Source organism: Podarcis filfolensis (assembly GCF_964270895.1).
Source record: "Podarcis filfolensis genome assembly, chromosome: 1".
In the NCBI taxonomy this organism is placed as follows: domain Eukaryota; kingdom Metazoa; phylum Chordata; class Lepidosauria; order Squamata; family Lacertidae; genus Podarcis; species Podarcis filfolensis.
In genome coordinates this window covers 89,626,007-89,641,111 of record NC_139604.1, presented here as the reverse complement: position 1 = coordinate 89,641,111, position 15,105 = coordinate 89,626,007, and the positions used below count along the sequence as shown (strand labels likewise).

The window sequence follows — 15,105 nt, the reverse complement described above, 5'->3', positions numbered from 1 at the left end:
TGTTTTGTGTAGTGATTAAAATCTGGTCTAGTACTTTTGAACAAACAATTCCATGAAAATGCAGTATTTTCCTCTAACCCTCCTGGACTGTTAAAGAACTCAAAATCGTTTAAATGCTGCAGACAGGATTTTTTTTTTTAACCTGGTCAAGTTCAATATAAATCAGGCCACTGCTGCTGCTCCTACAGGGATGCATCAAGAGCCAGTGTCATCTCTGCTCTTGGCTTTTTTGCCATAGCAGAGGCTTGAAGATTAACTAAAATGGGTCGAATGTAGTGAGTGAAAACTAATGTCTGCTTTGGAAAGGCAGATGCTGCAGCAAATAAATAAATAAATCGGGAAGGGGTTGCCTTTGGCAATGTAAAACTGGACTTTAAAGTCAGGCAAGAAAGACAAATGAAAAAGCATACTATCTTATACTATCAGTGCAGAAATTCCATTACGCAAGCCTTCAGTCCTGCAGTTTTTCTGCAATGTAGGGATTTACCACCTATGTTCTAGTTCCAGCTCCCCTTGTACTCAAAACCCCCCTCAAATGGAGTGCCTAGTCATGCAGAGATTATGATTTGTTCTTCTGAAAAGCTTGCCCTTACATTCCCTAATCAGTAGTTGTAAAGTATTGTGTATATATAAACCAACCTTATGCTAACTACTTTTTTCAAAGAAAACACACAACTTTAGTAGCATTTTATTTAATTAAGAATGGAGACCAAGCCAATGCAGGAACACTAAGGAAGCATGGAAAATCTGAAATAAAGCTTTATTTACAGCTGGTGTAGAGCTCTACTGCCAATAAAACGTCTTCAACACCTGAAGTGTCATATACTGGAGTACACCGATAACTAAAAATGTTCAAAAGTAGGGTTCTCTTTAAATACAAAAAAAGTTTTCTTCAAAGAGCTCTAGCAATATACATAAAGCTATGCACTTCTGACTTAATGAAGTGAGCAGGAAAAGGATTATCAAAAAGACAATACAATTAATTCAGTAACTTGTGTGGTCCACATATACAAAGCTGTTAACCCCCCCACCCCCGTTCAGTTCCTCTTTCCCAGGAGTCACATACTTACCACAACTAATAGCAAGTATGATTTAAAAGTCCCCAGGGCAAACTATTTGTTCAGTTGCCACTGTCAACAGATCTTGACCTTGAGCGTGATCTCTGGCGATCCACAGAAGCTGGAGACTTTGATCTACTTGAGGAAGCACGTTTTTGGCTCTTTTCAGGGGCAGGAGACCTACTAACTGAGCGTGACTTGCTACGGCTCCTGCTCCTAGATCTGGTGTAAGACTTGCGGCTCCTGGAGCGAGAACGGCTACGAGACCTTGAGGAACTCCTACTACGAGACCTGGACCTGCTTCTGGACCTACTGTAATGGAATAAAATATTCATTTTAGGTTCTTCTCTGTGCAGAGATCTCAAACATGACAATATGCAAACATTTATAAATTAAAATTCTTACCTGTGCCTTTTGCTGCCTTCAATTAGTTTTATTTTCCTTCCATTTATTTCTTTGCCAGAAAGCTTTTCAATAGCATTCTTTAAATCGCTGTAAGAGGCAAATTCAACCACCCTAGTAGTATAAAACAGGACATACAAATTAGTGAATAAAATAAGCTTAAGAAAAAAAGCACATTTTACTATAGTCTTTTTACTATTTCTTCTAATAGAGACCTTTCTCCAACACTATACATCAACCTTTGCCAACCTGGTGTCCTCCAAATATTTTGTGACTACAACATCTAGAGGACACCAGGCAGGAAAGGACAGTATACATTATTACAGTATAAGTATAATTACTCCATACCTCAATCACTATTACTGCACGATACTTACCCTTCATTTAACTTGGGCCTATGTGCATCTGCAAAGGTTACTTCCCCAGCTTGTCTCATGAAGTCTTTGAGATCCTAACACAAGATCAAACACGTTAAGACAAAGCAGTAAACAATACTCATGAATAATATTTTAAAAAATACTACTGTAAGAAAAGGTGTTAAGAATTACAATGTGGCAGATGCCACAATTGTAGATAATACTACATTTGATAGAATACATCAGGGCACGAAATAAATGAAAACAGCAAATTGCTTTAAGCAAAATGCTCAACAACTTTTAACATTTAAGTTACTTGTCTATACAGTTTACTAAACAGAATGCATAACAGTTTATTTGCAGAAAAGCATTCTGAAATGTTTTATGATTAAACAGTACATTTACAAAAACACCAGTTATTTTGTGCCCCATATGTCATTAAAAATATAGTTTACTTTACCTTCATTAAAATTTCCCTAGGCTAGCCAAGCAGCAAACTGCATTAAGCGATCGAAGATACCGTCATGATATATGCCCGACTGGCTCTTCGCCAACCATGTGAAGAACACTACCCAGTCGAAGGAAGCCTTTAATCGCACAGCCCTCCCTATTAGCAGACTACTGGCGGATCCAGACATTCTCTAATCTTGTGAAGTTACACCAAGGACCACTTTACTGCGATCAGGATTCCAACGACCACCTAATGCGTATCTCTTTTCAACTCTCTCGGATCATCATCATCTTATTTTCGAAGCGTTACAGGAGGTACAGTTCTCAACTTAGGACTCAGAGCTCTTTAACTTTCGGGGATCGCTGCAACCCGGCACTTTAAGGAAGTGCATCGATTACGTCTAGACCAGCAAACACAGATCTAGAGGTGGCCAACTGATACACTGGAGGAGCTGACTGGATAAGTCAACCAGGCCCAACCAAGAGTGACCAAGACAGAACGATTAGGATAACCCACAGGCACTCCTCGTCATAAGGCCAACGACACAGATAGGCTGGCAAATAAAATGGATTTTTAAAGTGGTTAAAATGGATTTTGAAAACAAGGTAAAATTACATTAAAAACTCTACCATTAATCTACTTTTGAAAATGTATTTAAGCATTAAATATTAATAATTTTGATAATGTTTTAAAATTAAGATAAAAATTAGTTCTAATAAAAAACAATTTACATATTACATATTACATACCCATTAATTGATGTCTAAGAGATAATCATGTTTCAACAAACCTGCCAGCTGACTCTGGATGACAAGTTTTCTACAATGAGACGATTCTCTGTCCTTACAGGTGGAGCATTTCTGGAACAAAATGTTTAGTTCAGTAGCAACATCTAATAAAAAATGAATTAAGTATCTGTCAGGTCCTCTAGACCACATTTAGCTCTAGCTATGTATGTGTACATGATACCTTCTATCATTTCGTGGACGGCGGCTACTAAAACGGTCAGAGTATCGACCTCTGCCTCTTCCACCTCTAGAACGGGCCCTTGCATGTTCAATTGTAACCCTAGAAAGACAGACCAAACCATTTTATTTCATTGGTCAGGCATTCATAATCACTCAGATCAGCAAACTACAGTACCTGGGGAAGACATGTTAAGATACTAATGATCTACCTTTCACTGCAGAGCTCTTTTCCATCCAATTCATAGACTGCATCATCAGCATCTCTTGGATCTTCAAACTCCTGTTAAAAATAGGATCTGCTGAGTTCTGGCTTTGTAGTCAATTAATTTAACAAACCAGAATGCCATTTTAAACACCAGTAACATAGGTTTTTTTACATTTTCCCCCAAATCCTTAAGTTACATTTGACCTTTACATTAAACCAAACTATTTTTATTTAGAAAACATTGCTTCTATTTTTTAAAAAATACAATTGGATGCAGTATTTTACCACTGGCAGATCCCCCCCCCCAAAAAAAAGGGAGAGCCACTGAAATCCTAGTTGTAAATGAACGGCTTATTTCCACTTACGACAAATCCAAAGCCTCTTTTCAAGTCGATGTCTCTGATGCGTCCGTATCCCTTGAAAAATCTTTCAACATCCTTCTCTCTGGCGGCTGGATTGAGCCGTCCGATGAATACACGACAACCACTCATGGTGTATCTAAAGATGAATCAGCTGTAGAGAAAAAAACAATGCGTTAAGCAGGAAACCACGAACAGAGATGCCGAAGCAAGATGGCTGCCACAAAAATAGGTCAGCAGCTACTGGCATCGCCCTCCCCTTTGGACTGTGCCGCAGTACCGGCTCCGCCTTTCGCTGCCGCAATCTGACATCAAGGCAGGCAGAGCGCCAAACAAGCCCCGCCTCCACGCCTCCTGCTCCAGTCGGAATTCGCGTCCAAGCACCGCCTTTCCCCAAAGCCAATCAGAGAACGACGCATCCGTTTCGCCTTTTATGACATAGCGCCGACTACCAGCCCCGCGAGGCTTCGGAGCGACCGACCCGCGCATGCGCTCTACCGCAGGCCCGAGCTTTTCGCCAGACGCCATTTCTTCCACAAAATGGCGGCGGAAGCCCGCCGCACCCGCAGCCCTCGTTTAGACTTTTCAGCAGCGGCACCGCCTGCGCTCCCCGCGGCCTAACTAAATATGGACGCTCCCAGCCACCGTTCAAACGCAAACCCCCATTTCCTTCTTCCGACACCTGCAAGAGGTCAAAAAAACGACCCTCCCCGTTGACCTTCCTCACGCTTCATCCCTTCCTCAGCCCCCCCCCCTCGCAGTCTCCAAACAGCTGCAAAACCTGCACGAACCTGTATTTTTCTGATCGGTCGTTCTTGATCGAAGTAGGGCAGATGCCAATCGACACTCGGCGATCAACTACCTCGAACCTTCTCCAACGGCGTCTAACTCCCGACTGGGTAGTTCGGTCGCTGACTGCGCCACAAAATGGAAGCTGGCACCACGTGACCGAGAAGGCACGTGACGCCCTTGTCGCTCAGGGATAGGTGGAAAGGGATGCAAAAATCTAGGTCAGCGGTGGAGTGGCGGGGGGAGGGCTTTCGGCTCGGCTGAGTCATGGGAAGAAAAGAGGATAAGCGGGTCACGTTGGCCGGCGCGCGTGCGCAGTCGCGACGAAGCTCGATGGAGTTGGTGTTCCACACCGAGCTGAAAGGGAAAGAGCTATTGGGAGATTATTGGGTTCTTTCCTGCAACATTAGGCGTCCTTTTACAGCCTCCCCACTCCTGTCAGCTGTCGAGAGAAGACTAGAATAGAATAGGGAGGGTAAATAAGTCAGTGCAAGTAAGAGTGATGTTGCATAAGTGGGCGAAGCACCGGATGGGGGGCTCGCTAGTCTCCCCATTTCGAGTTAACTCATAAACCTTACCCATAAACGTGATTGTATGCTTGTTTATTAATAAGTCCTGGGACTTAACTCCCGTCTAAACGCTCATAGCATTGCAGGCTTTGCTTCCATAAAGCGATGTCGGATTTTTTTATTTTTTAAGACTTTTCCTTTCGGAGGCAGCCTTTCGTTTCCCACTTTTGCCCTATAATAATATCCACGAGCCAGCATGAAGTGATCTGGACGGCATTTTGAATTAAGCACTTCATGCTGCCACAGTCCCCCCCACCCCGACGTCCGCCTCCATAAAAATATCCGGTTACACAACGCGCAGCTTTCTAGTCCAGGCCCGACTTCTCCAGCACCTTCCCAGAATTCCAGTTTGCATGATGGTTAAATCTTGGAGTGGTTGCGGGGTGAAAAATCTGCAACGGATTTGAAATGCGTTTTGTTTTTGTTTTTATAAGGCATGCAACTTCGTTGTTGATTTTATGCTGCCCACCGCCATAATGTTGGTACAGATTTTTTTGCATGTTTATATAGTAATAAAGTTCGTATACACAGGATTATTAATTAAACTGCTTGCTGTGATAACGTTTAATTCCTTTCTTAGGATGTTAGTTCTCTATCGCAAGCGAAGTTGTGAAGCTTGATAAAAGCTTATGAAAAGGGATTATATTAAATTTACAAATCCCAGATCAAAAACATTAAACAAAATGTATACAAATAAATGCAACCTTAAATATGTCAGAAGTGTCCCCTCTTTTAGCAATCACAGCCCACTTACCTTTCTCCCCTGTTTAGTATAGGTATGTTGGACCCTCAGTAATTATTATTTTCTACAGCATCATCTATGTACACACAATGTTTTACAGAGTGGCATAAAGGAACAAAGGACAGGTCCCTATCTAAGGAGAGGCAAGAACAATTTTGGCTAATTTCCTGCTACCTCAAACTTATGCTTCCAATTGGAAGTGTGTTTACTTCATTAGACATATTCATTCAAATGTGTTTTTACATCAATTTTAAAGCCACAGAGTTTTGTCAAATATCCCTCACTATTTTAATGGTTAACTTTGAACTTATGCCTCCATGAGTTATTTTGAGTTACTGTAATGTGAGACAGGCAGCAGTGAAAGCAGAATAAGGGTAAGGCTTTGAGGAGAGGACAGTCCCTTTGCTCTGTATGCTTTAAAGATAAGAAGTGATACTACTGCAGGGAGGAGCTGTGTATGCTTAGAAAGGGCACGAGCAGGAGCTTATGCGAACTTTGGCACACACATGTGGAACTACTGGACTGTAAAATCCTGAAATAGTGCAAGTGGCGCCTGCTTTGCTGGCACTGCAATTGCCGCTCCTCACCCACGCATACACTTTCATCTCCAAAGTCAATGAGTGAAGGACCAACAATGCCAAAGACAACACAAACCACAGGGCTCAGATGCACTTTGGATCACATAAGAGACTCCAGAAAAAAATGGCTGATTTTGTTGCATCTGGTTTTCTATCAAGGGTATCATAGCTGCTTCACTCACTGTGGGGACAATCCAGCCAGTTAAGCCATCAGGGCTACAATTCTGCACCTGCAGTCACAAACACATGCTTAAATCTAAATTAATAGTGGGTGTTATAAGAATTTTAAGGTCATATATATATATATTCATAAATGTACCAAGCAAACACATACAAATATGTAAACCACATGTCTGAAACCCACAGAAAAGTCCTGAAACCATTTTCTCTCTCCCAAAATGTCCTCAGATATTTCTCTGCAAGGTCGAAGGAAATGGGAAATCTCCCATTATCTCTTTTGCAAATCCTGTCATAAGGGCACATTTAAGATATGAATAGGGTGTGAGCCTGTGACCTGGATTCAGGAATTGAGTAACAAAAGAGTGGCCAGGATGCCCAGGTAATCCAATCAAGCAACCTAGCAGACAAGAGAAAAAAACAACTCAGATTTCTGTGGTAGTCCGCCCCTCCTGTGATGTAAGTATGATGTTTTTGTGGGTGGTCTGGAGTTTGAGGATGAGCAATTTAAAAAGCCTATATAAGGGTGGGCACACATTTTGTTCTGGGTCCTTCCCCTTCCCCTGTGTGCCCGGGGGTGTGTGTGTGGAGGGAGAGCATCCTGTTGCAACAGCTTTAATAAAGATCAGGCTTGCTAGCTGCTTTGCTTCTCAATATTCTCTGGTTGGTCTCTATTATTTTTTCCTACCGATAGAGAACCTACAAAAGGACTCTGTATGGGCTCTTAAAGGGTAAAGGTAAAGGGACCCCTGACCATTAGGTCCAGTCGCAAACAACTCTGGGGGTGCGGCACTCATCTCGCTTTACTGGCCAAGGGAGCTGGCGTACAGCTTCCGGGTCATGTAGTCAGCATGACTAAGCTGCTTCTGGTGAACCAGAGCAGCGCACAGAAACGCCGTTTACCTTCCCGCCGGAGCGATACCTATTTATCTACTTGCACTGCATGCTTTCGAACTGCTAGGTTGGCAGGAGCTGGGACCGAACAACAGGAGCTCACCCCATCGCGGGCATTCAAACTGCCAACCTTCTGATCTGTGGTTTACCCCACAGCACCACCCGTGTCCCCATATGGGCTGTTGTGCACCCCATAAGGGAAAAGGAGCAGTTTTTTCTCATAACAGTGGGCAACTGTGTTTCATTTTTGCAGAGTTGTTCCCTACACTTTCTACAGTATCAAGCGAAACACTTTATGTACACATGCACAACTCCAGGCTTTATGCATGATAAGGTACAGATGCCAGGAAATTGAGCTTCTCTGCTTACTGTACATGTATAGAGAGGCAAACACAGAAGGGGGGGGGAGAGTTCTGTATCTGTAAAATCATCCACACTGTTTCCATCTTCTGGAAAGTTGTGACTGGAAAAAAAATCTTCCATCCAAATCTCAGGGATTTTCTAGGCATTGGTTTGGTTTGGTTATGCTTTGCTTTTAGTGCAGCCATCATCTGTTTTGCAGGGGATCCTTCTATTTTGAGGCAAACAAATAGTAAACTGGATTACAATGTTGTTAGGCAAAAACAGTTAGGATATCATGTAACCTCCCTGAATGACTCTGAGTGCCTCCAAACTAGAGGAACTAATTTCAAGTCCCCCAACCTTCCCTAGAGTTCAGGGGACCCTGATTATGGAAAATAATCCCCAATCCAAAGGAATGTGTTTATGAATCCATATAGTGTGTATGATACTCTCAAGGCTGCTTTAGGGTGTAGTCTCCATGACCTATATATAAGCTCATGTTTAACATTCCTAGTGTGTTCAGCTATTTTCCACCATTCCACGCCCACATTTTAATTTTATTCGTAGGAGAACACACATATGTACCACACTTTTAAATTTGATCTGAACCCTCTTCAATTATACATTCATAGATTGTAATAGACCCCTTGAGGAGTAGCCAGACTGGCTTTTTATGAATAAGTTAGTTAGGTCAACATTAAAATATCCTGCTGACTGATGGGTTACTTTTTATAGTTACATCCACACACAGTCAAGATGTGGCAAAAAGGAGTGGGAGAGACTGGATCACTTTCCTTAGTTGTAACATCAGGTTAGCAGTATGACACAGATGGCTATTGCACAATGTATTTTTGTGTAAAATACTTGGTACTCATTAGAGTAGGACACTTTATATTTTCTAATATTGTAATCATCCTGGAGTAGGGGCTCAATCCATCCTGAGAGTAGCACAAATACCAAGTGCATTGAAAGGATTGAATACGTGTGCATTGAAAGGATTTAAATAAATTCCATACAATTTGTGCTAATGTACTTTCCAGCCTGGGAAAAACAGCTGATGGAGATGTAGCCTAAAGAGCTTTCTCCAGAGTTATGGCATTGACAACACAATTTCAGTTTGCAGTATGTGAATAGGGTGTGTCATTGTGGGGTGGGGAGATGGTATCTTAAGAGTCAGTAATAAATTTAAAGTCTTGGCCTAAAGGAGAGCTGGAAAAAATATTCCTGATTCTTGGGGGCACATAGGTGATAGAGTAGTATGTAGGGAGTTTTTCCAGTTTTGGTAAGAGCAATAGATCAGAAATGTCCTCAGTTCCAAATACTATAACTTGGCATGTTTGGATGCTTCACTTAATTTTCCCTGTCAGTCAGTTTGTGAGCTTTTAAAAAGTAGATATATCCTGAACACAGTATTACGTGTTCTTTTAGAGTGAGGGTACAACTGGAGTTCAGCCTGAAAGCCTAAACCCACTTTCTAGGGAGTAAACTCTGTTGAACTGCATGGGACATGCATGCAAGTGAACCCGCATAGGGATGGGCTTCGCATGTGCTTTTAAAACGTGAGGAGAGAAAGTGGAACTACATTCAACAGAAGGAATTTCAATGCCAACAATTCAGCTGCGACCAATTTGACTTGCAGATTCTGAGCAAATGAAAAGCTCCCTGCCCCCACCCCGCTGCTTCTAGAATAATGCAGTTTAATTCTGTTAAGTAAGGGAAGGGAGTGGTTTACTTGGATTATACAAAGTCTGAAAAGGCCTCTGTCATTTAGCCAGTTACTTGGAAGCTATTGCATAAGCATGCCAGTATATTTTTCCGCCCTGTTTCAAGTTCCTGAGCCAGTCCTGCCTCCACAGCTGTTCTTTGTCAGACTGTTTTAGTATTTGACAGGTTTCTGTTTAACAAACTAGCCCTTACAACATTCTTCTTTCTCTTTTTAGCTGGAGCCCTGTAGAAAAACATTATTTCCTCATAAGGCTTCAAAGCCTTTTGAGTTATCTAGTTAAGATATAGGCATGCATGGTTGATGCATGGGACACAGGAAGGTCAGCTGGGCTGGCCCACCCACAAGGTAGAACGCTGTGTGGTGGTGTCCTAGCACGAGCTCTTGCCAGAAGTCATGCCACACAATCCCGGTAAGTGAGGCTTCTTCAGCAGATGAAACCATCCCACTTCACTTCAGGTGGTGAAATGGGACAGTTTACCCCCGAAGGTCAGGCTGCGAAAGGGAAGAGATCTCTGCATCTCTATCTCTCTCTAGACATCAAAACAGGGGGAAGGTGCACGTAAAGACAGGTGAATCTGATGGAGTCCACCTGTCCAAGTTGACCCAGGGGGGTGGGAAAATAGCCATCAAACACAACTGAACTTCCACCCCCTGCTTTCCTCAGGGATCAGCTGCTTGAGCAGCAATTCCAGCTGACACCAGGACCAGGTGTGGGGCAAGCAGGCGTGGTTTGGGAAAAACAGACTGGCAGTCCAAATTTGGCCTGCGGGCTGGAGGTTTCCCACTTCTATCTAAAGATATACTCAGTGTCCACTGCTCTAACCCCACCCCCTCTTTTGATATCTCCCATTTGAACAGCACATTTGAAGGGTCAGGGTGCTATGACTGTAGCACCCCACATGAATTAGGACTCCTGTTTTCCTGGGATTAAGCAAGCAAGCCACCTCCCTCTCTGCATTGTGAGCGAAGCAGAATTAGCTGTTTCACCAGTTAACATCATACAGACACTGGGGCTATATCCAGCAAAGTTGCTCCATTCATGCAAGGACCTCTGCTTGCACAGCAGAGCTTTTCCTCCCTACCAACTCCACACCCCTACCAACTCCCCCAATCAGTTTCAGAGGGTTGGGGGGAAACCAGGAACAGCAGGGGGAGGAGAAGTTCCCCTGCCAGTGGAAGTCCTTATAAAAATGGGATTCCTTTGTGGGATACAACCCCATCGTTAAAGAAATTTGATTTCCTTTTTTGCTCTTAAACATTGCTGTGCCCACAGCAATCACTATCATAAAAATATCCGCTCTGAGCAAAATGGGTCAAACAATGCACCCATTCTTTGCTTGCAATGTTGACAGAATGCCTTTTAACACCTTACTCCTTCTGCATGCCTGGAACATTCCTACCACTGAACAGAACTGGGCTGCCTCTGTGCTCCATGAGTACCTTTGTGCCAGCAGTGCATTGGGGCAAGCGTGCTGGCACCATATTGTACTGGTGTTATTTGGTTGTGTGTTTGAAAGGAGTGCTGTGACTTTCCATACCTCTCCCATTCAATCAGTTATCTATACATCTTTAGGGGTTGTTGCCAAAGGTTAAGCACTTCTCTCTTATTAATCTGTCTGCCTTTTGTTGTCATTTTATAGATCATCATTGTTCTTCCAAGAATGTGAACGTAAGAATCAGCCTTTTCAATCTTTTGAAAAACCAGGTTGCTATGACTCTTTTTTCCACCCCTTATCTTCTCCAGCAATTGGCTTTAATATCAGTCAATCTGCACCATGCGTTTTTCCCTTGAAGCAGAGCTGAGAGGCAGGATCAATCAAACCGCTAGGCTAAGCTGACTCAGAGCTGAGAGGCTTCACACAGCAAAAACTTGAGGAGAGTACTTGCCAGCTAACAACAGCTTACCTACGTGAAATATATTCGGAGTCGAGTGTGAATTTCATGCTCTTTTTTCAACTCATACTAGCAATGAATGAAACTTTTCCCAAAACGTCTAGCTATATATACATTATTTACACAATGGGCCCCGTGTGATTGGCTATTTCCGGGCTGCTCCTGTAGGCCAATCAGGTTGTGGATTCACCTCCAGAAGCCTGATTGGCTGCTCCTGCAGGCCAATCAGGTTGCTGATTCACTTCATCCAGGAGCCTGATTGGATGCGGCTGCAGGCCAATCAGGTCGCTGATTCACTTCATCCAGGAGCCTGATTGGATGCAGCTGCAGGCCAATCAGGTCGCTGATTCACTTCATCCAGGAGCCTGATTGGCTGCGGCTGCAGGCCAATCAGACTGCTGCCTTCTGGATCCTATTGTTCCAGGATTCAGCTCAGTACATAACACTACACATGGAGGGTAGTCTGAAATTTTGTAACAGCAAGGGTAGAAGAACTTCAAATCATTGTAGGTGTAACAAAGTTTCATACACCAAAATTCCACCAGGCGCAACAAACCTGCACTACCAGTCTTTCCACATTATTCCATGCTTTGCACAGATAAGGTCCCATGCCCTGCTCTTAGCATCTCCAGTTGAAAGGACCTCATCCTAGAAAGATACTGCAAGTCACTGGAGACAGGACTGGGACAGGTGGACTAAAGGCCATTCTGTATTCTCAAATCCATTTCACACATGCTAAGGGGGCTCTCTTATTTGGGGAGAAGTCATAGCTCCATGGCAAAGCTCATGTTTTGCACGCATAAGGTCCCAGGTCCAACCCCTGATCACCTCTAGTTAAAAGGATCTGGCACCTAACAGAGAAGGCGACACCTAGGCTGGATGAACCAATAGTCTGACTCAGCAGTACAACCACTTGACAACTGTTAGAGTCTCAGCAGACCACTGAATAAAAATTGTTTTGGGGGAGTGTTCATTGGTACATTGTAGAACAAATATTCCTTTCACTTCTGGATTACTATAAAGAAAAATAAAGCACCATTTCTTGCTGCATCATAAGCATCATTGTCAAAACCAGTACCATGTTATGAAAATCATGGGCCCTAAGCCAGGACCTTGTTAATAATCTGGCTCTTGTCAAAATGGGCTTTATATCAATTGACAGCAGAGGAGAGGGGAATGGGGGGGGGACTACAGATTTCCTTGACCATTCTGCAGCCTTTCCACAGACCACCTGAATGGAGTTCTCAGACCACTGCCTTTGGTTCACAGAGTACAGTTTCAGAACCCCTGGTATAAGGGTGTAATAGTAAAAAACATATAATACGACTGTAATAGTAAAAAACATATAATACCACTTTAAAGTGGCAGAGGTGCCCTAAAAATACAATCTTTTAAATGCAACTAAGCATATAGAAGGGGGACGTGGATGGCGCTGTGGGTTAAACCACAGAGCCTAGGGCTTGCTGATCAGCAGGTCGGCAGTTCAAATCCCCGTGACAGAGTGAGCTCCCATTGCTTGGTCCCTGCTCCTGCCAACCTAGCAGTTCGAAAGCACATCAAAGTGCAAGTAGATAAATAGGCACCGCTCCGGTGGGAAGGTAAACGGTGTTTCCGTGCACTGCTCTGGTTCGCCAGAAGCGGCTTAGTCATCCTGGCCACATGACCCGGAAGCTGTACGCCAGCTCCCTCGGCTGCAACCCCAGAGTCGGTCATGACTGGACCTAATGGTCAGGGGTTCCTTTACCTTTACCTTAAGCATATAGAAATCTCCTAGCTTTTATAGTGTTTTATCTCCAAAATAAACACAACAAAACAAAAGGATAGCAATTGGGACAAGATTAAGCTGACCTGAAGATCAGACTGAACTATCCTTTGTTTGGCTTTTCAAAGAGAGCTTACCTACTTGGTGACTCTAGCAAGTACAATGTGGTCTTCAAGCTAAACTACATGTTTTATATTCCACCTAATTTGAGAAGTTGGGGTGAGGAAAGCACCGATCCAACTCAAGTTAGTTGTGATGAAAACTGCAATCCTATGCCCACTTTCCTGGGAGCAAGCCCTATTGAACTCAGTGGGTAGGCATGTTTCAGAGTGCATTGCAAATGTCATTCAAACAAGTTAATCATAGTAAGTTCCTTTTTTCTGAATGAGCCTTTGTCCTTACTAATTATAGTGGGGCCAGGAGCAAAGTATATTCCACGCAGTGTTTTCCCTAGCATCTGCAGTTTATCCCTGAAATCATTGACATCAACAGCCATGCATATGTTTTTCAACTAAAGGCTATTACAAAATAAAAACGTAGGTATGGAAACTAAGAAACAGAGAAGCAATACTGTGACCTGTTTGACAGGATTGGCTCTTATTATGAGCTTTGGCAGGTATTTTGCAAATCAAACAGGGTAGGACTTGTTCTGCTATGCAAAATGGAACTTAATCTGTAAAAGATCCGTAAAAGTGGCATCCCAGGACACATATAGGGACCTTTGGCAGGTATGCTTAATCACTATTTCATTAATTATTTGGATTTTATTCCAGTTCATTTAGTAGCCACTATGAGGCTATTTTTCAACCTTTGTTTTTATAATACCATTAAAAAAAAAAATCTGGCTTCTTCATCGGCTCAAAGTAGCCTACAACATCAAAAACAGTAATGCAATGCAAAACAACACCATCCATAGAACCAAAAGCAATTTCTTAAATCAGTGCTTTTCATCTAGAAGAAAAGGTGCCGGTACTGCGTAACCTTGAGTACCCCCAGGGGGGAAAAGGACTGTTTAAAATCATTATTACAAAGAAAGAAAATTCTGAACACAGCACACATGGTCTCATTACAGCTTACAAAGCATTTAAATATCCCAATTAAAATGCAAAAATGCTTGGACTAATTCCAGGGAGTAATGAAATGGGCTGGATTCAGATACCATAATCTGTACATCCAGGCTGTGAGGGCTGCTGCTTATGTAGTCAAAGCCACACATAAGAGGTAGCCCCATGAGGACTGAGCATGCTCAGTGGCCACGGAATGTGGACTATTTTAGGGTGGGTGGAGCTAAACCAGAAGAGGGGTGTGTGGATTGGAGTGGAAGTGATCCTGGAACAGCACCATACCAAACGGCAACATTTTGTTGCAGACCACAGTTGTTGTTGTTTAGTCGTGTCCGACTCTTCGTGACCCCATGGAACAGAGCACACCAGGCACTCCTGTCTTCCACTGTCTCCCGCAGTTTGGTCAAACTTATGGTAGTAGCTTCGAGAACACTGTCCAACCATCTCGTCCTCTGTTGTCCCCTTCTCCTTGTGCCCTCCATCTTTCCCAGCATCAGGGTCTTTTCCAGGGAGTCTTCTCTTCTCATGAGGTGGCCAAAGTATTGGAGCCTCAGCTTCAGGATCTGTCCTTCCAGTGAGCACTCAGGGCTGATTTCCTTAAGGATGGATAGGTTTGATCTTCCTGCAGTCTCCTCCAGTACCATAATTCAAAAGCATCAATTCTTTGGCGATCAGCCTTCTTTATGGTCCAGCTCTCACTTCCATACATCACTACTGGGAAAACCATGGCTTTAACTATACGGACCTTTGTTGGCAACGTGATGTCTCTG

At 43.1% G+C, this 15,105-nt stretch overlaps 1 protein-coding gene and 1 long non-coding RNA gene across 3 annotated transcripts in view; both read right to left on the bottom strand.

Annotated features, from left to right (window-relative positions):
- The window catches only part of LOC310759923, a 114,563-nt gene that overhangs the window by 12,068 nt on the left and 87,390 nt on the right, over positions 1-15,105 (bottom strand). The gene's annotated exons all lie outside the window — the stretch shown is intronic.
- Positions 744-4,807, bottom strand: SRSF5 (serine and arginine rich splicing factor 5). Of its 2 annotated transcripts, XM_083575088.1 has the most exons (8): positions 4,591-4,807; positions 3,806-3,953; positions 3,445-3,515; positions 3,237-3,335; positions 3,058-3,127; positions 1,838-1,911; positions 1,464-1,574; positions 744-1,370 (listed from the first exon to the last, which is right to left on the bottom strand). In XM_083575088.1, the coding sequence occupies exons 2-8, from the start codon at positions 3,929-3,931 to the stop codon at positions 1,121-1,123; spliced, it is 801 nt and encodes a 266-aa protein (XP_083431214.1). In that variant the 5' UTR covers positions 3,932-3,953; positions 4,591-4,807; the 3' UTR covers positions 744-1,120. The 2 variants fall into 2 exon arrangements, with proteins under 2 accessions (XP_083431214.1, XP_083431215.1); XM_083575089.1 differs by lacking the exons at positions 744-1,370; positions 1,464-1,574 and having other exon boundaries at positions 1,907-2,820.

What these genes read in the sequence shown, in the direction of transcription:
- SRSF5 (XM_083575088.1), bottom strand. Translation starts at nt 3,931, where the DNA reads ATGAGTGGTTGTCGTGTATTCATCGGACGGCTCAATCCAGCCGCCAGA. An exon ending in AAAGAGCTCTGCAGTGAAAG is followed by an intron (nt 3,336 to 3,444) that starts GTAGATCATTAG and finishes CTGTCTTTCTAG; the next exon opens with GGTTACAATTGAACATGCAA. An exon ending in CATCCAGAGTCAGCTGGCAG is followed by an intron (nt 1,912 to 3,057) that starts GTTTGTTGAAAC and finishes ATCTTGTGTTAG; the next exon opens with GATCTCAAAGACTTCATGAG.